This window comes from Saccopteryx leptura, chromosome 7 (genome assembly GCF_036850995.1).
Source record: "Saccopteryx leptura isolate mSacLep1 chromosome 7, mSacLep1_pri_phased_curated, whole genome shotgun sequence".
Classification (NCBI taxonomy): domain Eukaryota; kingdom Metazoa; phylum Chordata; class Mammalia; order Chiroptera; family Emballonuridae; genus Saccopteryx; species Saccopteryx leptura.
In genome coordinates, this window is record NC_089509.1 from 56,552,067 (window position 1) to 56,579,481 (window position 27,415).

A 27,415-nucleotide genomic window follows, 5' to 3' on the forward strand; every position below is an offset into this window, starting at 1 on the left:
TTCCGTCCGCAGTGTCTGTGGTTGGAAAACTCTCAGCTCTCTCTCGTCTATTGGTTGGTCTATTGCACCTGCTCCCCAGTGAAATGTAAAATGTGCTGTTAGCCACATTTTAAAAAGTAAAAAGAAACCAAATTGTCTTAGTCCACTCAGGCTGCTATAATAAAACGTCACAAGCCGGGTGCTTTATAAACAACAAACAGTTATTTCTCACGGTTCTGGAGGCTGGGAAGTCGAAGCACAAGGCACCAGCAGGCTTGGTGGGATCCCACTTCCTGGTTCACAGACAGGTGTCTTTCCACTATGTCCTCACATGGTGGAGGGACAAGGGAGCTTTCCCGGCCTCTGTCCTAAGGGCACTAATCCCATTTGTGAGGCCTTGGCCTTCATGAATCACCTGACCAACTCCCAGAGGCCCCACTTCTCAATATCACATTGGGGGTTAGGATTTAAGATACGGACTGTGGGGGAGGGCGGGACACATTTCAGTCTCTAGCACAGCTGATACTAACTTTAATATCCTTACTCAACATATCAAAATATTAGCATTTAACATGTAATCAAAATAAAAATTATTGTGATGGCATATTTCTTTCTGAGTCCCTGGACTCTGTATTCTATACTGACGGCACATCTCAGTTTGAGCCAGCCAGGTCTCGTGTGTTGCATAATGTGGTTGTTTGAGTATTGCTGCCCTGGCCACAGAGGGCCTCACTCCCGCTCTCGGGGAGAAATGCAGAAATGCCAAAGAGCTCTTTGTGGGACCTCCCAAGGGAAAACAAATCTGGTTACTCTATAAAATAATATTTTATTTCCTTCAGACTTGACTTCATACTGATTTCGAGCATATGAGGAAAGTCACTGTTCTGGATTTGCAGAGTTCTAGATTTTTTAAAGTTCCTTTGGCTCTAGAAAGGTCCCATATTAGTTTCAAGAGCAGTGTTTTCTAAAGTGTGTTTCATAAAACACCAGGTTTGTGGGAGGTGAAGAGGTGTGAGGCAAAAAAGAGATTTCCATGGTCACGAAGTGGAGGGAGTAGTGAGCATGAAAACCCAGTAGGCATCTTTACTGCAGACACAGGGCTTCCAGAGCCAGAAAGATGCTTGTGTGGAAAACAGCTTGAGGATCCAGTTAGAGGGGACCCACTGAAGCAATGCTGGTCAGAGAACTGACTCCCTCAGTCATTTCCAAGACGCCTTCCTGATGGATCTTAAATTCATTTCCAAAAGTCCTTCATGCTAGGAACCCTGCTGCTGCTATGGCCTCAGAAAACTGAACGCTAAAACTAAAACCTTCAATATTGAGTTGTAACAGTGACTCTATTGGGAACGTTAGTATCTGTTGTGAATCGGATCCACTATCTTTCCCAAACACATTTTAATACTTTTCACGTAGCTCCTAAATGTGACGGTGAATGTCCATTTTGTTTTTAAATGGCACTTCAATTTAGAGCCATTTTGTTTTATTTCTTTAATGATCCAGTCAAGTATAGCAAATATGGCAGTTCTGATTTTCAAATGGTCAGAAAAGCAAGAGAAATAAATTCTGATTCTGTCAGCCAGCATCCTTCTCATTCATAGAAAGAAATATGTTCCCATTTAAGATGAAAGGTTCTTTGCTTTTATTTCATAGCTCATATTGGAGGAAAAAATCTCAAGGTCATTTACAGTTTATTAATTTATTCCACTATAAAATCTCTCTATAATGGGGCTTTCTGGTCATTCCCCTTCCTCACTAAAAGATAACTCCAGGCACTTCAAATCAAATGAATTAGAAACAAAGCCATTAAAATTATAATCTCTCTACTTAGGAATGGATCACAACTTAACACTTTTTTCCCCAGGAATTTGGGTTATGTTAATAGAAACTATTTTTCTCTTTAGAACATAAGATCAGATTCTAACAGTCTGGTCCATATGTTAGGCACATATAAAAGTTAATCATTTTGCTCTGATGCCAGAGTGTTGTATGCAAAGAGAAGCTGTAAACCACAGCTGTGTGGAGTAACAATTGTGAACTTTACTGGTGTGCACATGTGGGATGTCAGTAAACTAAGTAAAATGTCACTTAACTGAACTTGAGAGTTGAAAATTGGGGAGAGGACCGCTAAGATTTTATTAAGGTTTTGAGTTTAGTAGAGTGGTTCTCTTATTTGTGTTTCACAGGGGTAGTTCAATTTACACAAAAACCAAATCAACTTTTTTCCAGATGACTAGGTTTGGCTCAGTCACAACAATAGTGGCAGGTGGGTGAGTGACCAATGGGATCGCTGTGTGGTGGACTTGGTTTGGTGTGTAAATGACTTTAAAAATCTAGACATCTGGCCCTGGCTGGTTGGCTCAGTGGTAGAGTGTCAGCCCAGCATGTGGGTGTCTCAGGTTCGATTCCTGGTCAGGGCACATAAGAGAAGTGCCCATCTGCTTCTCCATCCATCCCCACTTCTCTCTCTCTCTCTCTCTCTCTCTCTCTCTCTCTCTCTCTCTTTCTCTTCCCCTGCAGCTATGGCTTGATTGATTTGAGTGCATCAGCCCTGAGCACTGAGGATGGCTCCGTGGAGCTTCCACCTCAGGCACTAAAAATAGCTCAGTTGTGAGCATGGCCCCAGATGGGCAAAACATCAGTTCCAGATAGGGGTTACTGAGTGGGTCCCAGTCGGGGCGCTGGCAGGAATCTGTCTATCTCCCCTCCTCTCACTAGGGAAAAGAAGAAGAGAAAATACCCAGATATCATCTAAAATCAGTTGGGTTCAATTCATTTGAACAGGCAGCAATCCCATCAATTACTCAGTGGTCTACCTTGAATATGATCAAAAACCCTGAAAGGACCACAGAATCTTTCATTAGGCCATTCTAATTGATAAGCTTTCTCAGCATCACTCTTCAGTGCTCTGCACTTCAGATATCTGACTTTGGACAAGAGACTTGAATAAATTTCGCCTCAGTTTTCTTTCTTGATAGATCGGGAACATAGCTCACAGGGTTGTCATATTAAATAATTCATTTCACACACTTAGCACATTGTAAACATTCCATAAATGTTAGTATTTAAGTATTGTCTACTCTTTTCTGATCCGATGCAGAGGGACAAATATAGGGCAAAATACATGTATTTCTCCTTTATTTTCTTATCTCTGACGGATTTTTTAAAAAAGATTTTCTTTTTATTCATTTTTAAAGACGGTGGGGGGGGGGGGAAGAGAGAGAGAGAAGGAAGGAGGAGCAGGAAGCATCAACTCCCATATGTGCCTTGACCAGGCAAGTCCAGGGTTTTGAACCTGTGACCTCAGCATTCCGGGTTGACACTTTACTGCACCACTGATGAATTTTTTTAAAGACAGTAGATAATACTATAGAGTGCTATGGGTCCTCTTTCCCTTCTTTTCTTTCTTCTTTTTTCCTCCCTCTGTCCCTCCCTCCTCTCCCTCCCTTCCTTCCTTCCTTCCTTTTTCCTCCCTCCCTTCCTCCCTCCCTCCCTCCCTTCCTTCCTTTTTCCTCCCTTCCTTCTTCCCTCCCTCCTTCCCTCATTACCTTCCTTCCCTCCCACATCCCTCCCTCCCTCCCTCCCTCCCTCCCTCCCTTCCTTCCTTCCTTCCCCTCCCTCCCTCCCTCCCTCCCTCCCTCCCTTCCTTCCTTCCTTCTCTCATTTCTGTTGAGAGTTTGTGATTTCTGTGTTTTAAAACTAATACCTTAACAAGATAAATAGGAAAGCATAAAATAACTGCCAAACCTTAAATCCTCAGTTTACTTGCTTTCTTTTCTAGTTATCAAACCCAACATTTAATAAGACTCTAGGCAATAGAAAATTGGATATTCTATAAAACTGTGGTTTACTGGAATCCCTAATTAATAACATTTTTGTAAATCTTATATGAGAAAGAGATTGTCAAAAGCTGAGTCAAGTATTTTGGTTTAAACTAAAACTCCTTGGCCGACGAGGGCCTCCAGGGGTTTCCTCTGGCTTTAGTCAGATCCCCTAAACCAGCAGCATCTGCATCTTCACTCATCACTGACTATTAACTTTAATATAATAGGCGCATTATTTCTGAAACTCAGTAAATATTCACCTATCCTTCTGGATGATGAAACCCAGGTAATAAAAAGGCAAGTAACTCATTTAAGTCCTCTTTAACAAGTAAATGGCAGAGCTGACACAAACCCCAGGTGGTTTGATCCCAGAGTCACAACCTTAACCACTTTCCTGTAATCCAGGCCTCACGTTGCTTCAGCAATGAGTCTGAAATACAAAGACACGGCCAAAGACGAGAAAAATGTTTAGGGTAGGTAGAGGGAGGGAGGTAAGTTAGGGCCTGCTCCTGGAGGGTATTAGATGTCACATTAAATAAAAATTTACCACCTCACAGTTTATTCATTCACTTACTCATTTATATAGATTTATTGAGTACTTACAATGTGCTGACTATCTTGTGCTAAGCACTAGTCTAAACCCTCATAGAGCTTAGTCTCCAAAGAGAAGTCACAAGACACCGTGTTAATCAGATCCATAGGTAGCTTTAAGTGTTGCATCAAGCACATCTTTGGCTTTGAAAGAGACATTCTCTAGAAACATTTAAACCATCAATCTATTTCATTCAGGTTTATTACTCATCCATGGTGCACTAACTCTGCAAAATGGTTCACAGTCAATTGCTTGTTTCCATGAAGTAATGAGCTATAGTGTTCTTGAATGACTAAAAGGAGAATCTGTGACACTGAAGTTTGCCAGGAGATGGAAGAAATAATTCATCTATAGAAAGCAAGGGTAGAAATTATCTAAAATGTTCTTCTGGTGCATTAAAGCATCTTCAGTAAACTTTTGTTTTAGCCTCAACTATGTGTAGAGAACAAGTCTTATAGCAGGTGCTGAAGAAATATTTTTGAATTAATGAATGGGAATAGAAGTACTAAAGAGTACTTGACTTTAAAGAGTTTGTTATTTCTATAAGGAATCAAATCATTTCTAAAGAAAATTACCAATTAACTTAAAAGGATTCAACACAAGTGCATTAACTAGCTGAAGCCTTTATTATTTGCATGGACTTGTGATACTTATAGAGTTTCTTCATCAGAAAAATAACTTTTTTGGTTGTCCTTTATTCTCAATAGGTTGTAGTTTTTAAAAAATATCTGTAATTAATTGCATCCCACATCTGTATGATAAGGCTTTAATTTAAAATGTATTTGAAATCATATAATTTTTCTGGATGTTGTATCACAGTTCCATAAAGCCAAGGTCTCACAAAAGAAGTGATGCCTGTACTTAAGAAAGAAAACTTACATAACTTCATCCTTCACCTAACCTGTGGTGGTGCAGTGGATAAAGCATCAACCTGCTAACACTGAGGTCGCTGGTTCAAAACCCTGGGTTTGCCTGGTCAAGGTACACATGGGAGTTGATACATAACTTCATCCTTCAACATCATGACATGTATAAGGTTGAGGAAACAAAGCCTTCTGGGCACTGCCATTTTTGAAATGATAAAAAAAACATATATATATGAGAAATGTGGGTGTATGAGTATTCAGGAAAATGGTGGCAGTGTAGCTTAGCTATGAGTAATGCTGGCCAATTAGGCATGTTGTTAAATTTTGTTTCCTATAGAGTTTTACCTTTCTCAGTATACCTTTCCTTACTTTAGGTTTTTAAGCTTCTGTAGTTTTTCTCAAAGATATACACTTGAATTGTTCAGATGAGGCCCTTTGCAAAATTGGAATAGGGGATATGGAATAGTCATCTCTTGAAAGAAAGCAAATTAATTGATATATGTGAAAATTAAACTTTTGACCTAGAGATCAAAAGTTAACTTTGAGTGCTTTCAGAGACTCAAGAGAAAAAGATTTATATAGTGATGACTATGTTCATATTAGCATCTATTTTTTTTTTCAAAATAGCTGATGTTTGCTAATATGCAAACCGAAAGAAATATATTTTTTACTAGGAGAATATATATCAATATTAAGATATTGAAGATAAGCATCCTGAATTACTTAATCTTTAAGACATTACAGAAGGGGAGTAAAAAACTCTGTCTTTGTCTTCTCTCCCATGTGTAAAGGAAGAAGATTAATATAAAAATTAGACATCTGAATAAGCTCACTTTAGCCACAACAGAAAAGTGAAGAAGGAGGAGTAACTGGAAAGATACCACAGAAATAGAATCATTGCTAGTTGCTCATGGTGATCAGCTGTGAGGAGAGCAAATTAAAATGACAAGCATAAAAACAAGTTATTTTCCATTCCCTGCCAATGAAAATATTACTGTGGGAGAAGAAGAAAATTTTCTTTACCCTTCTAGTTTATTTCAGCTGATGTCATAATTAAATCTACAGGAGAGAAATTAACAGGAGAAAATAACAAAATTTAATTACATATATATGTACAAGAACCCCATATACCGTATTTATCCCTCCACAAGACACACCTGACCATAAGACCCACCTAGGGTTTTAAGAAGGAAAATAAGAAAAAAAATATGCTGAACCAAATGGTGTATTAAAATATTTAATAAAATATATCACAATAATATTTCAACAATGTAAACTCAACAGCAGTATTAACAACCATTAGCACTGTTATTAACAAATGAGAAGAGACTTTAATGTTCAAATACTCTTCTAGTTGTTTGGGAACCCCAGGAACTCATCATCGCTAGTGTCAGAATTTAAGAAGCTCAGTTGCTCACAATCATTGGTATCACTTTCTTTTAGACTCCAGGACCAGCCATTCAGGTTGTTGTTCTTTAATTCAGGATACCCCCCAGCTGCTGCACTAGAGACAGTCCAATTATTTTTTACTCTAATGTCACTACATAGGTAAACTACCTGGATTACAGCTGGAATAATCTGATGGAGATGAGAAGCATAGCCTGGTCCATCTGCCGCTGCTTTGCCTGTGTTTGCACTGGCGGCCCAGCTCACTGCACATGCCTTGCATCCTTGGCCCCTCCCCTATCTGCCAGCCAACCAGCCAGCCAGCCAATGAAATGCTATTAGCCTGGCAACAAGTGACCTCTGCACTTCACACAGAGCTCCCGCAGCTGCAGCGCAGCCCTCCACCACTGCTGCACGTCTCTCATGTCTGCCCTCATTGATGCCAGATGAATGCGCCCACACAACATCATTTGCCTTCCCTCCTGCGCTGCATGCAACTGTGGAAACCAGAACCAGGAGATCACTCAGCAGATGCTGGGGTTCCACACACAGCCATGGCGGGTATAATTACGCTCCTGCTGACACTCATTCTACATGTTTACTGGTGCAGTGCTGCGCAGCAGCTAAAAAAATTTAACATTCCCTCCATAAGACACACGTGCATTTCCCCCTCCACTTTTTTTTGGGGGAAGTGCATTTTATGGAGTGAAAAATACAGAACATGAGCAAATCAGAGTCTTCGCATATATGAGAGGTTCAGAGACATAAAGGTAAAATGAGGTGTATATGACATCCTGAGCTAAGCAGTGATGCAAGTTGCCCCAAGGCTTCAGAAGGGAAGAGGCTAATTCACAGGACAATAAGAAGAGCAGATGTTCAATAATTAGAAGTTTGTGCTGCTCTATACATAGGTCATAAAAAGTTATTTCTGGTGATAAGTTCTATTATTGGCAAAGCCCCACATTTAGATTCTTTAACAGAGAGGTAAAACTTTCTCTTGAGCTCACAAGATTTTTTATTTCCTTCAGCTCAAATAATACACATGTCAAAGCAGCACATTTTGGGGAGGCCTGTTCTGAACCCCTTCACTAACTATGAAGGCAATTTTTGGAGGGAGAAAATACAGAAAAAGGAGGTTTTGTTGAGGCATCATAAATTATTGGTGAGACCATAGACACAAGCTTTGCCATTTTGCTCTTCCAGTAGCCTTCAGGTAAAGTATTTATCCATCTATGTGGCCAAAGGTGAATGGTTTAGATACAAGCCACTAAGGAACTTAAACCAGTTAGTTACTACGATTGCTAATCAGGCCAAAGTCTCGAGAAAAATCTCATATGGGTCAGGTAGTTAGTTGTACGTAGAAAAGTGACATTCCGTAGTCTGAGACTAGAATCCTAAATAAAATGTACAGTCAAGAGAGAATAAATGATTATCCAACACACCTTATCAATGGTGGGTCAGTTATATGATTTCCCAGGGTGAAGTACATTATGTTGCTTTCTGTTTTTAATAAAGACCAAGAAAGCCACAAAGGGCTTCAGAAAACAAGAGGCTGTTGATTTCCCATTGTGCAGGATGATGACCAGTGCCTGGAACTCTAAGTGCTTCTTTGTTCTTCCTCTATAAGCAGTGGTAGTCAACCTGGTCCCTACCGCCCACTAGAGGGTGCTCCAGCTTTCATGGTGGGCAGTAGCAGAGCAACCAAAGTATAAATGAAAGATAGTTTTAACTATAGTAAGTTGTTTTATAAAGATTTATTCTGCCAAACTTAGCAAAAATCCGACATAAAGTACTTGGTAAGTAATTATTATTATATGCTTTAACTTGCTGCAACTCTGCTTTATAAATTTTACAAAGTAAAGTTACTTCCCTACTTTATAAATCACCATTACTGTGGAACCAGTGGGCGGTTAGACAATTTTACTACTAACAGAGATACAAAAGTGGGCGGTAGGTATAAAAAGGTTGACTACCCCTCCTCTATAGCATGGAAGCAATGAAAAGGACAATAGACTTGAAACTGAGAAACCTAGATTCTAATCCCAGGCCTGCCATCAAATTTAGGTCACTTCTACTCTCTGACTCACTTGTATTATATGTCAGATAAGGAATTTGAGTATATCAGTGGTTATCCACTTGTGTGCCATAGCATTCTGCCATGGCATCCATGGAGCAAACCGTTGTGGTTATGCAGCTTCCTCAAGTCAATGTCCAGCAATATGGTGTAAGAGGGGTGGACCCTTTTGTGACAGGAAATTACAAGGGACGGTGTGATGTTGACCTAGTGACAAATTCTGCTCTCCTTCATATGTAAACATCTCACATGAGTGAAGTAATACATTTATCTGTCCATGAACAAATTAAACCTGGTTTAGTTGTTAGGAGAGAACAGACAACTGCAGGTTGGGAACATAGACAGGAAGGGTTTGATGGGAATATGGAGGTGATTTATACTGCCTGGAAAAGTTCAGGGTGGGGCATGGAAGTGGGGGGAATTAGTTCTCACAGTAGGGGGGAGACACAGCATTAAAGCTATGCTGTACCTTCAGGAGTGGAAATAAGGATAGGAAAAGGAGTGAGGGAACTTGACTATATCCTTTTATACAGTTTTGTCCAGAACTAGCACTGATTGGACTAGAAACTACTCTGTTGCATATAAATATTACTCTGAGATTGGAATATGCGATTCTTACATGTCAGTGACATGGGTACTGGCAGATATGTGTATGGACTTCATTTTTTTTTTAATGGGTCAAATCTTCTTGGGTGGGTATCAGCAGCCTAGGTTCTGGTACTTGTGTGAATACATGTCATGCCATTTAGCAGCCACATTATATCCAAGCAAACTCCACCAAAAATGTGGGAAAGGCAAACAACGCCCAAAGCTTTTGTCACCTGGCTCTATTAAGGGCAGATATTTGTCATGAATGTAGACTGCACTGGCAGCTTCCACCAATGTGGCAATAGCAATGTGGAAAACAGCCTCATTTCTACTCTTAACTGAGTTAGGGAAGGGAAGGCTTGTTACCTTCTTGAAACATTCTGATGTTTGGTTCAGCTGTTTGCTGGGCTGACATCCTGTTCACGAGTTTCAAAGCTTAAGGAGGAAAAAGAGAGTTACTGGTTTGTTTTCTTCAGCTCTACAAATTTGAAAATCTCTGGGTCACAAATCTTTAAAGATGAAAATGAAAAAAATACAGTAAAATAAAATTACAAAACAGCAAAAACTTTGGTTTGGCTTCCTTCATGTGAGGAGTCTAGAGGTGTGCATCATACAGAAATTCCAGCAACTGCCAATTAAAAGTCAGTACAGAAATGTGAAAAGGAGGATTTTTTTTGGAGGGGGGCTTTGACTGTCCCACACATGTGAGAAAGGCAAGGTTGTGTATTCGAAAAAAAGAGTACATATCTTTCTTCAATAAAACAGCCAGGGCCCTGGCAGGTTGGCTCAGCGGCAGAGTGTCAACCCAGCATCTGGAAGTCCCAAGTTTGATTCCTGGTCAGGGCACACAGGAGAAGTGCCCTTCTCCTTTCTCTCTGTCTCTCTCTTACCCTCCTGCAGCCGAGGCTCCATTGGAGCAAACTTGTCCTGGGCACTGAGGATGACTTCGTGGCCTCCACCTCAGTTGCAGAATGGCTCTGATTGCAATGGAGCAATGCCCCAGATGGGCAGAGCATAGCCCCCTGGTGGGCATGCCGGGTGGATCCTGGTCGGGCGCATGCAGTAGTCTGTCTCTCTGCCTCCCTGCTTCTCACTTCAAAAAAATACAAAAAAAGAATAAAAATATTAAAAATAAATAAATAAATAAGTAAAACAGCCAGGAGTAGGTTGCCCTCTTATTTACTCTTAATTTTTTCCCTCCACAAAACTACATCCCTTTCTGTGTATATGTATAAATTATTCAAGTTCTTTTCTGGAGAGATTAACTGGCCTAGGAACTCTTCCACATCCCCCTGCCCATTTATTGATATTAAGACTCAGAGCTGTAGATAAATGCAAAGGAGGAAGTAAAAACTGCAGAACAAATTCTAACTTCACACTTTCTCTCTTGGTCTCCCACAACTGTGTCCTTCATATATATATCAGCTATTTAAAGTTACTTCAATGTATCAAATTTAAAAAAAATTCTTACAGATTTAAGATAGTTATATAAAGACAGTTATTCATTAAACATACAAACTACTATAATATATTTTATACAGCTACTGAATTGAACTCCTTGCATTTTTATTAGGTTCAGTGTTATTGAGTGAAATTAGAACATTTCAGTTACTGCAGGTGTTGCACTAGCATAAGTCTCTTCCAGGCTGACTCCCTGTTAGTCACACAACCTATTGATAAGACAAAACGGAGTTCATTGCTTACCACATTCAGAGGACCATCACCTCTCAAAGTTTTGGCAGTGTCTGGGAAAAGGAAAGGCAGGTCAGAATTTATTGAGATCAAATGGGATGTAAAGCAGGTCTTCCAAAGTGAGCAGGCTTGATTAGGATTGGGTAAGGATCATCCACGATTCCAGAGCCCATGATGGACTGGAACAGTGAGGTGAGGATTTTGAAATGAGGGATCTGTAGAATCATAGGGCTTAAACTGTCCCTGGATATTTTCCATTGAATATTGATGGGTCTTGGGTCTTTTGGGAAATTCTATGATGAATAATCAAACTCTTCACTTGGACTGGAGACTCCTGGAAAAAGAAATTCATGCTAAGAAAGACAGGAATAGCACAAGGTCATTTTCATGTAGACAGTAAGGTTTGATTTTCGTTCTCATTATCCAAGCTGAGTGTGAAGCACACCGTTTCAGTTCTCAGGTCTACTCAGGTAACTAAATGTGATAACAGGTGAACTGAAGCATTTGTTTTTTTTATTTGCAGCTTCTTTTTTGGTAGCAATTCAACACGAGCCTTTTATATTTCAGCATTGCTTTTCAATCATTTATTAAATTATTAGTTTATCTCATGTGTTAGGGAAAATTAAAGCAGGAAAATTTCCCGAACAAATGCCTACCAGCAGTCACCACGGGCACCCTACAACAAATCCTGTAAACTCGGGTGGGGCAGCAGAGGGGAGCTGAATTCCATGTGATTATTGAAGACAGCAAGCAGCCCATCATTTTGGACAATTCTTAGGGGCAACTAAAGATGAAATCATGGGTGCTGGGTACTTTCCAAGAGATGAAAATCCTCTGAAGCAGGCAGGAAATTGCCATCTTTTAAAAGTTCCAGCTCTGTCTTCAGACCACCTGTCTCTTTTCCTTTAAGTTGGAAGTAGGGAATTTTTGTGGGATCATTGCAAGCTCCATTTCAGATTCCTTTTTTAGCAAGTTCTCACATAGGATATAAATTCCACTAGGTGCCTCTGACTTCCTTTTTCTCTCCCGACACACACTGGTAGCCACAGTTTGGGGAAGCTCAGGAGGGTGCTCGGGGCAATGAGGCATCCTTAGCCAAAGCACTGCCTAGGGGTGAAGTACTGAGAATGCTCTTAACATTTGAAAGAAGTGTGAACACTGTATTTACATTTAAGTTAAAATGGAAACTTCCTATAGGTTCTGTTTCTAAAAGGTGTGTGTGGCACATCTGCTGGGGTCTATTGTTTATTCATGCTGTAAATCCTTTTGAAATGTGTGAAAATGCTTCCCACTCATTATAAAGCTCCTGCCACCCTGGATTACAACTTTGATGTCACCAATCCTGCTTCAAAGGGTTCTTTCTGGGCTATTAATCACAGTTTAGCCTCTGAAGATATCGCCAGAGAAAACATCGGACATCTTTGTGCTAGACTTGCTAAAAACTTTTGAAATCTTGAGAGTCTTGCATATGCACAGATTGCAGCATTTCCTTTCCTTCATTAAGAATTTTTTCATTTACTACAGAAAGAAATGACCTTATAGGTAAAAATGTAAGATCTCTGCCCCTCGTTTTGGGCGGCCAGAGATGGGAGAGGAGATGCAGGGGAGCTGGGTGGTGAAGAGGGGAGAGCAGTTTGAGCAGGCTGCTCAGGGCCTTCCAAGGTACCAAGCGGTAGCAACCAGAGGGACCAAGGGACTGAGGGTCAAAGGGAAGTTGCCTTATCATTTTTTTCTCATCTCTTGTTTTTTAATTAACCACTGCTCACAGTGGCAATTACCTAGATTCCCTGGCCTTCTACTCTCTTTGAGACATATGTGAATTGTTCACTGCAAATAATGATGATAATAATAATAATCAATGCTAGTAATGTGAAGTAAGCACTTAACCTTGCACAGCCCTATGTCGACAGTGATTTTCATGAATTATTTCCTTGGATGCTCATAGCAGCTCTGAGAATTAGATAATACTGTTTTCAAGTTATACACAAGGAAACCGAAGCTGTGAGATGTTAATTAACTTGTTCAAGGTCGTGCCTCTGGCGAATGCAAAGCCCCTTCAGCCCCTAGGACTCAAGAGGCTGCTGCCCAGGCTTTCGCAGTGGGTGGCGCGGTTCCTCCCTACCCGCTGAGGGACCCGCACTGCCGGATGTACTCAGTCTTACAAACTAGTAACGGTGTTCTCTATCGCCCACCTTCTCTGTCGGGAAAACTTCCAGCATCTTTTTTTTTTTTTTTTCTGTGTTCATCTTCTTCAATGAGTAGCAGTGCCCTAAGTAGAGACCTTTTAAAAATTGTTGGAATCTATGGGAGTCCAAAAGAGACCAGAGTAACAGGCTTTATTGAAAGGAAGAAAGGAACCCTGCCAGGCTCTTCTCTGGGGAGAAGAGCACCCATTACAGACTAGGGGTGAGTTATATAGTGTTTGGGAGAGCCTGAGGGGATACTGAGGCAAAAGTCCTGGTGTGTTCCCTTTTACGGTTTGAGGATTTCAGCTTTCTGGAATGCTCCTTCTTGGGGCAGGTTGATCAGCTTCTTGGAATTCCTCTGTCTCAGGGGCGATAGTCCAGTAAGGGTGAGGTCTGACAGATAAGCAGAACATCAAGAGGGCAGTTTGGAATTCTGTATCTATCATTTCTCAACTCTGTGGTTACATACAAAAGAAAGGCAATTATTAATTTTATAATATACGGTGAGGGGTGACAAGGAGAAAGAGGAGAAAAAATTGGAAAATTATTGCTTCTTCTGGAGAGAACTCAAGAAAAGAACCTTGCCAAGCCAAGTCCCTCATCTAGTTAAGGTTATCAATTTCCATGATGTGAGGTCTGAACCAGGCGATGTCCTCGAAAACCTGAGTGAGAGAGTAAAAAAATTTTGCGAGGTAATAATTGTGAAATGCTTGCTGCGAGTGCCGAGTGGACAGAGTGATATGGTGATACATGGTCTCCTGATTGGTAGGTGAGTGTGTGGCTGCACCACGTGTGTATGGCCTATATAAGGCTGTGGGTCCTTGTGCTCAGGGGGATTGCAGATGTGCTGATTGCTGGCCCGCCACTGTGAGGGGCCATTTTACTGTTTGTTTGCCTGAGAGGCAGTATCCCCTGCCTGTGTGCCTGTCCACTGTAGTGAGACTTTATTAAACAGAATGGCCCAACCCTTTCCGGCTCTGCAGTTTCTCTACCATCTGCCCGAATCCAATGTGAACTTGCCTGGCCTTGGCCACTGGCATTACAGTGAGTCTGCTTTGGTTCTCTAGAAATGTTATAGGAAAGAAATGAGCTGAGCCTGACCAGGTGGTGGCGCAGTGGATAGAGCGTCGGACTGGGATGCGGAAGGACCCAGGTTCGAGACCCCGAGGTTGCCAGCTTGAGCGCGGGCTCATCTGGCTTGAGCAAAGAGCTCACCAGCTTAGACCCAAGGTCGCTGGCTCCAGCAGGGGGTTACTCGGTCTGCTGAAGGCCCGCGGTCAAGGCACATGTGAGAAAGCAATCAATGAACAACTGAGAAGTCGCAACGCGCAACAAGAAACTGATGATTGATGCTTCTCATCTCTCTCCGTTCCTGTCTGTCTGTCCCTGTCTATCTCTGCCTCTGTAAAAAAAAAAAAAAAAAAAAGAAATGAGCTGAATACAGGATTGCTTTGGCCCACTGGAGAGTCAGAGAAAAGGGGGCCTTGGAAATAGGTTCAGGGGTTTAGCCTGGGACAAGCTACAGCTCCCCTGGTTGCAAGTCTTGTGGGGTCCCTTAGAGCTCAGGAGGAAGAGAGAAGCAAGGGCAAGGTGCCTAGGTGAAAGAAAAGGGGAAGTGGGAAGGAGAAGGTGCAGGGTGCTCCAGGGACTGAGGGCCAGTGGGGTCCTCTGTCCTAAGGGCTTTACAGGTGGAGATTTTAGGGCTGGTCCCGAGGGAGGATCTCAATAGAATATTCATCAGTTTTTCAGGTGTGTCCCTTTAGGATCACAGTCTCCACTGTTTAGTTGGCACCAGAGCAGGGGATCATTAGTCAATGCAGCTGGTCCTGAGGTTGGCTGTGCCGTCTCTTGTCTGGTTTTGCTGCTTTGGGGGCCTGGAGCTGAAACACAGCTGAGGCCTAGGTATTTGTATTTGATGCAGGTCAGAACCTCATTGTCCTGGGGCCTTAATGCTTAAGGGCCCTTCTCTGGCCCCTTGTTTGTTCTTCTTCTAGGGGAGTTTAACTTGCACACCTAGCAACCTCCCGGGGAAGAAAAGGTCAGGGAGGGCTCTAACCACTTGACCAGTGGTATGAAAGGTCAGGGCGTCTAAACTACATGACCAGTGTATGCTAGTGGAAGAAAGGTCACCCTGGGGGTGAGGTCCTTGTTTTCCCAGTTTTGCTCATTGCTAGGCACCTGGGACTTTCCACCCTGGTGACCTTCTATGCCTGGTCTATAGTCCTTGCTCTGTTCATGTCTGTCTAACTGCCTACCACAAAAGGAGGACATGGAAAGGGGAGGAAGGAGAAAGCACAGCTGGAATCTCTGGGATTGGATAAAAAATAAAATGGAGAAACACATACTCCTTTTATGTTGGTGGGTATAGGATAGTTAACAATGAACATTTATAGCACAAAGAAATGGTATTTAGGCAACAAGGTAACAACAAGGGATCCCCTGGTCTAGTGGGAGATTGTATCCTGGGAGGTCTAGAAAAAGGAAATTACCCTGACGTTTCAAAGGTATGAATCTTAGATGCAAAAAGATAGTCGACAGGCTCAGTTAAGGCCAACATTGACCTTTGTCGGGGAAGATCCTGGTTTAAGTCATGTCTACCCTTTATGATCCTTTTTTAGGTAGGAAGTTTTAATTTCAGACCATTCGATGTGGTTACTTTAGGTCTCTAAGTTTGTAGGGCTGCCATGAATTTCTCCCCTGAACTTGTCAGGTTTAGTATGTGACCCTTTTTCATCCACATTTTATATACCACATTTTCTTCATTCATCTTTTAATGAATAATTTGTTTCCCCTGCTTGGCTGTTGTGAATAATGCTGCAATAAACATGGGAATGCAAATACCTCTTCAGGATGCTGTTTCCAATTCTTTTGGCTAAGCACCCAGAAGTGGAATTGCTGGATCATATGGTAGATCTATTTTTAATTTTTTTCCAAGTACAAGCTTTTTACCTCCTTGATTAATTTATTCCTAGCTATTTATTTTTAGTGCAATTATAAATGGGACTTTTTTAGTTTCTCTTTCCGTTAATTTTTAGTGTATAAAAATACAACTGATTTCTGAATATTAATTTTGTATCTTGCTACTTTACTGAATTCATTTATCAGTTCTAATAGTTTTTTGGTGGACTCTTTAGGGGGCTCTATATATAGTATCATGTCATCTTCAAATAACAACAGTTTTACTTATTTCCTTCCAATTTGAATGCTTTTTATTTCTTGTCTGATCACTATGGCTAGGACTTTCAGTACTTTGTTAAATAAATGATGAAAGCGGACATCTCTCTCTTGTTCCTTATCTTTAGGGAAATGCTTTTATATTTCTCCCCATTGAGTATGATATTGGCTGTGGGTTTGTCATACGTGTTCTTTACATTGAGGTGTGTTCCCTTTATTCTTGCTTTGCTGAAAGTTTTATTATAAATGGATGCTAGATTTTATCAAATGCTTTTTCTGCATCTTTTGATATGATCATGTGATTTTTGTCCTTCACTGTGAGGGTAGTAGACTATGGAATTCCAATTTATACCATATTAGCATAAGGATTATTTCGAGCTGAAGGCAATTGAGAAGCAGATATAAGAAAAGCTCTCTGCCCAATCCCATTTGCCTAAAAGCAGGACAAAGATTTGTAAAGCAGGATATAAATTTTTAAAAGCTCTTTGCCCTAGTCTCCCTACCAGGAAGAACAGAAGTTAATCACCAGAGACAACTCTAGGCTCTTATCAGCCCAGAGATAGTACCAGAAAAATAAACATTACTAACTAGCCCTTATCTTTCATTAGCTTCCCTATAGAGCTATCATCCCACAATTTACTCCAAAAATTCAGAGTCCTTTTACTTCATCTTGTTGCTTCTTTAAAATCTATTGTCCTTTTGTTAAGATATTCTCACCACCCTCTGAGTTACTCATCACGGAGTACTCCTGTGTGTATGTGTGTGATATATACATTAATAAACTTCGGCTTGTTCTTCTCTTATTATACTAATCTGTCTTCTGTCAGTCTAATTTGCAGGGTTCCAGCCAATGAACCTAAGATGGGATACTATTATAAATGGGATTGCTTTCTTAATTTACTTTTCAGATTTTTATTCTTAATTATAGCAATGCAAGTTACATTTGTATGTGATTTTATATCTTACAAATGTGTTTTGGATTCATTTATCGGTGTTGGTCAAATAAGTTTGTAAATATGATATATATGTTTGCTCGCTTGTGACTTATATTGGGTGTGGGGGACAGGCTATAAACAGGCCAGGTCGTTGTAGCCTAAGGTTTGGTTTTGGGACTAAGCTTTTCCGCACACCCTTGACTGATTGTATGATCTGGGTGGTGCACTCTCATGAGGAATCCAATTATGCCTTGGATAAGTGACTTTGTATTGGAGACTTCCTTGTTTGTATATTGGATTAAGGGATTTTGGTTTTCTACACTATAAAGTGGGACAGACCAGGAGCTTACTCACTCAGTTCCTGCTATCACGATTGCAGGGGCTTCCCTGATCCCTTGCCCTTCATGGGAAAAGCTGGTTTTCTGCTTTTCCCTTGTCTTCTTTTGTGGTTTGCCTGTCTTGGTGAGACACCAATAAATAGGATGGCCCACCATCCTCCGACTCCGCCGTTTCTTTACCATCTGCCCGAATCCAATGGGAACCTGCATGGGCCAGGTGGCTGCTTTGATAGTGACAGCCATGGCTCCTGGCCTTACAACCGGTTTTAACAGGTTTTTTGTGGGAGTTTTAATATTTTCTACATTTGAGATTATTTCACCTATGAACAGGGATAATTTTACTTCTTTATAATTTGGATGCCTTTTATTTCTTTCTCTTGCTTAACTGCATTAGCTAAGACTACTGGTACTATCTTTAATAGAAGTGGTGAGAGTGGACATCTTGCCTTGTTCTTGATCTTAGAGGAAAAGCTTCCACTTTTTCACTGTTGAGTATGTTAGCTATGAGCTTTTCATCTAGAGCCTTTCTATTCCTAGTTTGTTAAATTAATTGGAGACTTCCTTTTTTTGCTCATGAAACTAATAGAAACTCAATTTATATGATAAATTATTTATAAATTTTTTATTATAAATAATTAGTATACTTTGTAATTTATACCATTGAAATTTTAAATTTTAAATTCTTCCAGAATTTTCTTTTTTTTTTCTTTTGCTTTTTTTTTTTTTTGTTTTTTTTGTTTGTTTTTCTGAAGTTGGAAACAGGGAGGCAGTCAGACTCCCGCATGCGCCAGACCAGGATCCACCCGGCATGCCCACCAGGGGGCGATGCTCTGCCCATCTGGGGCGCTGCTCTGTTGCATCCAGAGCCATTCTAGCGCCTGAGGCAGAGGCCATAGAGCCATCCTCAGCGCCCGGGCCAACTTTGTTCCAATGGAGCCTTGGCTGCGGGAGGGGAAGAGAGAGACAGAGAGGAAGGAGAGGGGGAGGGGTGGAGAAGCAGATGGGTGCTTCTCCTGTGTGCCCTGGCCGGGAATCGAACCCGGGACTCCTGCACGCAAGGCTAATGCTCTACCACTGAGCCAACCGGCCAGGGCCTCTTCCAGAATTTTCAAAGTTAGAGCAGATTATTTTTTAATTATCAAGAACTTTTGCATTCTTTTTTTTAAAATTCTTTATTGATTTTAGAGAGAAAGGAAGAAAGAGAAAGAAACATTGATTTGTTATTCCACTTATTTATGTGTTTATTGATTGATTCTTGTATGTGACTGGCAATTGAACCTGCAACCATGGCATATTGGGATGTCACAGAGCAGATCTTTTGAAAAATTCAAAAATATATAAGAACACAATGAGAAAATTACTCATGATCCTATTCTTTAACTTTCCTCTACTTGAACGTCTTTGGTTATTTTACCCAGGTAATTTGGCCCAGACAAGAGCCAGGATAACAGCAGCCTCAAGATCTCTGCCTCCACATTTCAGTGCTGGGAGAGCCAAGGTAAGTAATAGGTTTGTACCAAAAATAGTGTGGATTAAAAGGTGCTCCTGCCTGGGAATAGCTCTAGGTGGGCAACATTAGTTTCCTTTATCTGGCCTACTACCTGGGCAATCTGAAAAAGAGACTGATGGCATTTAGGAATCAGGGATTAGGAGATCTAAAACAACACCATGGAATCCTTTACAATCCTGTGTCAAGGAAAAAATCATTTCCTTTACCCTCTTAAGTTCTGTAGTTGGAGGACTATGAAATAATTCAAACAGATAAATTAGCAAAAGAAAAAATAGATTTTAATCATGTACATACAGAAGTTCACCAAAAAATGACTCAAAGAGGCAGTTAGATTTTAAGGCTAATATACCATATTAATAGGAGATGAGAAGGAGCAGCACATTTTTGGGAGAACAAAGGATTTCTGGGAAAAGTAAATGGTCTTTTAGGTGAATTGATGAGAGGTATCGTAGTTTATGACAATGTCTATTTAGACAATTTCTTACCCCAATGCTGACTTGTCATCTCTGGTGAGAGGAGTCCATCTTCCCTTCAAAATTCTCATGGAGGAAATTTATGACACTTGAATTTTTTTGTGAGGCTCTGCTTGTAGACAAAGATGAGGAGTTCAGAAAAAGAATCTTGCAACTGTTGATTCTTACATGTCTTCAGCCCAAAGTAGTTCTTATGCCACTATGGGATATTCTGGACCTTTTCGCCTAATTCTCAGAAAAACTACTGAAGACACAGAACAATGACTTGAAAATGAAGTCCGTTCAGGAAGAGATAAAGCACTTTTCCTGGAAGCCATCACCAACCTACAGAGGAGGATATCAGGGACCAATAGAGCCTGCAGGGAGGAAAGAAACCAAACCCTTTGCTGTTGCTCTTCTCTGTCCTCTGAAAAATGAGCAGAGTACTTGTCAATGCAAAGGGGATGTTTGAAGGGTTCATAAATATCCCACTGTAAAATATTTTTTTTTTTTTTTTTTTTCATTTTTCTGAAGCTGGAAACAGGGAGAGACAGTCAGACAGACTCCCGCATGCGCCCGACCGGGATCCACCCGGCACGCCCACCATGGGGCGATGCTCTGCCCACCAGGGGGCGATGCTCTGCCCATCCTGGGCGTCGCCATATTGCGACCAGAGCCACTCTAGAGCCTGGGGCAGAGGCCAAGGAGCCATCCCCAGCGCCCGGGCCATCTTTGCTCCAATGGAGCCTCAGCTGCGGGAGGGGAAGAGAGAGACAGAGAGGAAAGTGCGGCGGAGGGGTGGAGAAGCAAATGGGCGCTTCTCCTGTGTGCCCTGGCCGGGAATCGAACCCGGGTCCTCCGCACGCTAGGCCGACGCTCTACCGCTGATGTAAAATATTTTTAACTGTTCCATCCTTCCAGCTTATGTTTGCCAAGGATCTCAAGGACTGGCTCGTTAATGTTCACTGTATGTACTAACCAAGAAACTACTATGTTAAAGGTGATGGGGTGATAAAACTCTGAATTTTCACATTTCTGTTTACATTCATTATTAAATAATGTGTTTAATAAAGAGTAAGCAATATAGCCACACATACTACTTTTGAATATTATACCAAAATTGATATAAACATACATATCTGTACTTACATCTTCTGAGAATAAGATTTAACTGTACTCAGTAGGGACTAGATAATTTTCATTAACAATTTTAACACATTACTATTATAATCCAGTGTAATACTCTACTTTTCAACTTCATGAGTTTGTGACAAGATATTAGGACTATTTCACATGGATTATTGGGATCCCTAGAAGATATTTACATAGAACAGCGGTTCTCAACCTGTGGGTCGCGACCCGGAGGGGGGGGGTCGAACGACCAAAACACAGGGGTCGCCTAAAGCCATCAGAAAATACATACAGGGGTCGCCTAAAGCCATCGGAAAATACATATTTATTATACAATACATTTTTAAATATGTATTTTTCGATGGCTTTAGCGACCCCTGTGTTTTGGTCATTCGACCCCACCCCCACCCCCAGAGTTGTGACCCACAGGTCGAGAACCACTGACATAGAATTTTCAATTATTCTGTGAGCCTCTTGATATTAATTGTAAAATTTTATTTGTGTTAAATATAGTTGATTCTTATTATTCATGAAAGTTATGTTTTATAAAATTACTGTCTGCCCCTAGCTAGGTGGCTCAGTGGTAGAGCATCACCCTGGTGTATGGATGTCCTGGATTTGATTCCCAGTCAGGGCACACAGGAGAAGCAACCATCTGCTTCTCCACCCCACCTCCTCCCTCTTCTCTAGCTCTCTCTTCTCCCGCAGCCATGACTCAATTGGTTTGAGTGCATTGACCCTAGTCTCTGAGGATGGCTCCATGAAACCTCTGCCTCAGGTGCTAAAAATAGATCTTTGTGAGCATGGCCCCAGATAGACAGAGTATGGGCCCCATATGGGGGTTGCCAGGTGGATCCCAGTGAGTGTGCATGCATGAGTCTCTCTCTATCTCCCTTCCTCTCACTTAGAAAAAAAATGTTTCTGTCATCTCTTCAGCAAATACTGAAACATTGCTCCTAATGAAAATATATAGTTAGGTTCCTGTAAGCCTCTGGTCACATTTTTGTCAACTGATTAATATATAATTTTGTTTTATGTGTGTTTCTATTTAAAGTCACTTTATTTAATGTATATTTCTTACAAAGAATTAATTATATACATTATTTCTTTACATAAAACAATATTTCAATTACAGTATTTGTGTCATTGAACTCAAGGCCAACAGTGCTATAATTCATGCTTATTTAACACATGTATGTTCTCCAAGGGGCATATGAAAGTCTTCTTGCATGTAGCAACACTAGCTAGCACTTCAGCACTATAATTAAGGGCTATTTTAAATAATTAAATTACTAGACAAAAATATAAAAGCAAAAAATCAAGGCACTGAAACAGACCTTGAAAATGATACTTATTGTTCAATCTCAGCTGGAAACACACACATCAGGTGTCTCTAAGCTTTCTCAATTCTGTATGTCTGTGAATGACTATGAAAGCATTGAAAATATTAATTTGGAAGTTGCAAATAAATTTTAGCAAATAGGCAAATTCACAAGTATAGAATCTACAATAATGAGGATCAACTATAGATGGGGGGGGGTTGGTATTGGCTTCTACCAGATTTTAAAAGGGATCATGAGGCCCTGGCCAGTTGGCTCAGTGGTAGAGCATCGGCCTGGCGTGCGGGGGACCCGGGTTTGATTCCCGGCCAGGGGCACATAGGAGAAGCGCCCATTTGCTTCTCCACCCCCCCCCTCCTTCCTCTCTGTCTCTCTCTTCCCCTCCCGCAGCCGAGGCTCCATTGGAGCAAAGATGGCCCGGGCGCTGGGGATGGCTCCTTGGCCTCTGCCCCAGGCGCTAGACTGGCTCTGGTTGCGGCAGAGCAACACCCCAGAGGGGCAGAGCATCGCCCCCTGGTGGGCAGAGCATCGCCCCTGGTGGGCGTGCCGGGTGGATCCTGGTTGGGCGCATGCAGGAGTCTGTCTGACTGTCTCTCCCCATTTCCAGCTTCAGAAAAATACAAAAAAAAAAAAAAGGGGGATCATGACAAAAAAGATGAAAGACTGTTGTCTGCTATTTTGTCAGCTTATATTTTCCTCCATTCCTCAATTTGATTTTTTGACTACTAGACTTTGTTAGGACCCATTTCCTTACCTTCCACACTCAGAATTTTAGCATAGTGTTATTGCCCTTCCTGCACTGCTGCTATTATTGTTCTGGCCCTGCTTGTATGAGAAGTGTGCCTTCTAGTGTGGGGCATATATTTACCTCATTATAATAAGTATGTATATAGGTAAGAGGAAAATTACTAGTGATTTTTACTTGGAAAAGAGATGAGTTGGAAGTTCTAATTAAGGCATTGGAAAATATGAAGGCTGACAATAGGAAAACAAAACAAAACAAAACTCCATCAGTTCTTTTCTTTCTTATTCAACAAAAAATAACAAAGATAGTCTTGCAAGAACTGGCCTATAATACACTCAGCACCCCCACCCTGGGCCAGAGGTCAGTGCCAGCCTTGTTTTCCCTATGAGTGCTACCAAAGCTTTTGAGAGGAGTGATACTGTAGGGACTTTTTCCTTAAGGAATGGATAGGTCAAGATGATGTCAGAGTAATGGCAGCATGAGAGATACTGCTGATCTCTCCCCTTGAAATTTCAACAAATTGAACAATTATAATGCAGCAAAGGAACCCCAGCTGGGCTTGCAGGCATGCCTAAAAGATCCGCACACTGAGCGAACAAGAGGTTGGATGGGTTGAAAAGAGGGATGGAAGATAAAACAGACTCATGGTGAACTCCAGAGAGGAGACAAACCTGGAGTGACTGGGAATATTTTTTCTTGGCTGGACTATGGGGATGAGGAAAGCTCGGGGGTCCAGGTTTTGTCTTCTGGGATATGGAGAGGGAAACCCAGAGTGCCAGGGCTTCCTTCTGCTGGGAGAGTGGAGAGATTGAGATACAGTGGGGAATATGCTAAACCAAAGTAGAGCAAGGGTCATAGCCAGTGTTCACGTGGTCTGCCCACAGCCCACACTTGGTTCAGGGACAGAGAAAACCAAGGTGTAGTCTCCTGACTCTTAGATCCCACCACCCTCACTTCATGGGTATAGAAAGTGGCAGAGACAGACCCAACAGATAACTCTACAGAGCCACTCTCCTGAAGAACAGAAGTGTTCCACATCTGGTCCCCTGGTCTGTTGAGACTTGGGAAAGAGTACCCAAGGGCTGAGACCACCATTGTTAAGGACATAAAGCCATAAAGCACTCACAATACACACCACCCACCAATGCAATTACAGCCCTTGCTACATCATTATGACAGCAACATCTCAGTGGAGGACAGCTCAGAAATTTTATGCAGCTATAATTTGTAATACAGCAACATCTGCTGGAAGAAAATAGTAACCTCTCAAAACTGAAATTTATTTTTCCTTTTTTATTTTTCTTTTCTCTTTTGAATTTTACTTTTTTTTTCTTATTTTTTGTGGGTGTTTTGTTTGTTTGGTTTTGGTTTTTGATCTTTGTTTTCTGTGGGGATTTTTTGTCATCAATTTAAAATTTTTATATTTTTGTATTTTTCCAATTATTATTTTTTACTTTTTTAGTTATTTTATTTTATTTAAAGAGACAGATAGAGAGAGTCAGAGAGAAGGATAGACAGGGACAGACAGACAGGAACGGAGAGATGAGAAGCATCAATCATTAGTTTTTTGTTGCGCATTGTGACACCTTAGTTGTTCATTGATTGCTTTTTCATATGTGCCTTGACTGCGGGCCTTCAGTAGACTGAGTAACCCCTTGCTCAAGCCAGCAACCTTGGGTCCAAGCTGGTGAGCTTTTTGCTCAAGCCAGATGAGCCTGCACTCAAGCTGGCGACTTCGGGGTCTCGAACCTCGGTCCTCGGCATCCCAGTCCGATGCTCTATCCACTGTGCCACCACCTGGTCAGGTTAGTTGTTTATTGTTAGAACTTTTAACAATACCTCTCTTAAATGCCATTAAGGAAGAAGAAATCAAATACCATAGCTACACAAGACAGAGACATAGTTCAAAAAGAAAATGAAAAATCTTTAGAAAAAAATTCTCAATCACATGGAAAACTTGGAGTTAAATAATAAAAAATTCAAAACTGAGGTTCTGAAAATGCTCAATGAGATACAAGAAAACACCAAAAGGCAACTTAATGAGCTCACCAAAGAGATTGAAACTTTAAATACAGAGATGAAGAACTCAATATATGAATTGAAAACTGAGGTAGCAAGTTTAGCTAATAGAACAAACCAGATAGAGGAGAGAATAAGTGATATCAAAGACAGGCAACTAGAGATGCTACAGAGAGAAGAGAGAGACTCAGACATTTAAAAAAATGAGAGAGCTTTACAAGAATTGTCTGATTCCACCAGAAAGAACAATATAAGAATAATGGGTATATCAGAAGATGATGAGAGAGTGAAGGAAATGAAGATCCTATTCAAACAAATAATAGATGAGAATTTCCCAAGCCTCTGGCTAGATTTAGGGCCTTAAATCCAAGAAGCAAACAGACATACTAAAAGGCACATCATAATAAAATGGTCAAAAATCAATGACAAAGAAAGAATCCTCAAGGTATCAAGGGAGAAGAAGAACATAATACACAAAGGAAGGCCCGTTAGGTTATCATCAGAGTTCTCAACAGAAACTCTACAAGCCAGAAGAGAATAGACCCAACCATTCAAAAGAGTGAAAAAGAGGAATTACCAGCCAAGAATACTATAACCATCAGTCACCCTTCAAATACAAAGGAGAAATAAAAATTTTTGCAGACATACAGAAGCTGAGGGAATTTATCACCAGAAAACACCCACTGCAAGAAATACTCAAGGAGGTTATTCAACCAGATACAAAGAACAAAACAAATCAAAACTACAAATAAAAGCTCCAATAAGGTCACAATGAAAAGAAGGATAATCTGTGACAATATTAACATAAAAGAGGAGAGGATGGAGTGCAGAAACACTTATATGACAAAGAACTCTTGGACATGAATATTTTTCTCTTAATAACCTAATGGTAACCACCCATAAAAAAAGCCATTAAAGAACACATGGCTTAAAAAAAAAGAAATGGGCGAATAACCTATGGAATACCACCAAACAAAAACAACTGACAGAAAGAAAAAAAAAGAAGAATCAAATGAGACACAGAGCTACCAGAAAACAAAACATAAAATGGCTATAAGAAATCCTCAAATGTCAATAATTACCCAAAATATAAATGAACTGAACTCACCAATAAAGAGGCACAGACTAGCAGATAGGATCAAAAAGAAACACCCAACCATATAATGCCTTCAAAAGACACATCTGAGCTGCAAGGACAAAAGTAGACTCAAAGTGAAAGGTTGGAAAATGATTCTCCAAGCAAATAATATCCAAAGAAAAGCAGATGTAGCCATACTCATATCTGACAACACTGACTTCAAGACAAGGAAGGTAACTAGAGACAAAGATGAACATTTTATAATGATAAAGGAAACATTGTGTCAGGAAGACATAACACTTCTTAATATATATGCACTGAACCAAAGAGCACCAAAATATAGGACATCTGCTAACTGATATAAAAATAGAAGCAGCCAAAAACACAATCATACTTAAAGAACTCAACATACCTTGATGGCTTTTGATAGATCATTAAAACCGAAAATCAATACAGAAATATTAGCCTAAATGACTAGACCAGGCGTGGCCAACAGTTTTTGCCCCTGGGCCAGATTAGAAAGAAAACTTTTTTCATGGGCCGGATGAAATATTAACATTAAAAAATGTTAAATACAAAATCGATTCATTTAAGTAAACAAAATTTTATTATGCAATTTGTTTATGGATAAATGTAAGTAATTTAGTACAACAAATTAACAAAAAAACTAATGTGACATGTTGAGGCGTTTTGCATCATCTATTATTTTTTAATATCTTGCTCTATACTTATAGTAGCTATTCTTAACACAGTCTCCAAATGTAAATCATTCAATCTTGATTTTGTTGTACTTTTATTTAGATTCATTAAAGAAAAAGTTTGCTCACAAATATAAGTTGAGCTGAAGATTACTAAATATTCCTTGGCAAGTTTTTTAAAATTTCCATATTTTCCATTATTCAATTGCTTATAAAAATTGCACAGTTGAGTACAAAAGTTGTAAATCTTTATAATGGAGTTTTTTTTAAAAATAAAGAAATATCCCAAATTCATTCAACCAATTATTGGAAGCTAACCCTAGATTAGTCACATGAGGAATTCTTTTCTGCGTATCATTATCTTCTTAAATAACTTGATTTCCAATAATCAAAGATGCTTCCACTTCTTAGTAGCTGAGATTTTAACTTTCATTGTTGTATAATGGTTAGATATCGTAGTTTATGTATAACAATTTAAAAGTACCACTTATTTCATTTCCACAGTGCATCGTGCAGAGAATATTAAAAATATAATCACGGGCTGCATAAACTCATTATGTGGGCCAAATCCAGCCCATAGGCCATATGTTGGCCATGTCTGCACTAGACCAAATGAACATAATAGGCATTTATGGGACATTTTATCACAGAAAATCAGATTACACATTCTTCTCCAGTGTGCATGGAACATTCTGAAGAATAGACCATATGTTGGGCCAAAAAACAAACATCAACAAATTCAGCAAGATTGAAATTATACCAATTATATTTTCTGACCATAAGGCTTTGAAGTTAGAATTCAACTGCAAAA

The 27,415-nt window shown here is 40.3% G+C and overlaps 1 protein-coding gene and 1 non-coding gene across 7 annotated transcripts in view; one reads left to right on the forward strand and one right to left on the reverse strand.

The window, feature by feature from the left end:
* The window catches only part of MYO3B (myosin IIIB), a 547,413-nt gene that overhangs the window by 290,491 nt on the left and 229,507 nt on the right, over positions 1-27,415 (forward strand). For all 6 annotated transcript variants that reach the window (XM_066345578.1, XM_066345581.1, XM_066345576.1 and 3 more), the window contains one exon: positions 19,050-19,129. In XM_066345578.1, coding sequence (XP_066201675.1) covers positions 19,050-19,129 — 80 coding nt within the window. The remainder of the gene's footprint in view (positions 1-19,049; positions 19,130-27,415) is intronic.
* Positions 18,650-18,725, reverse strand: TRNAA-UGC (transfer RNA alanine (anticodon UGC)). Its single transcript has one exon. It is a non-coding gene; the product is annotated as a tRNA-Ala (tRNA).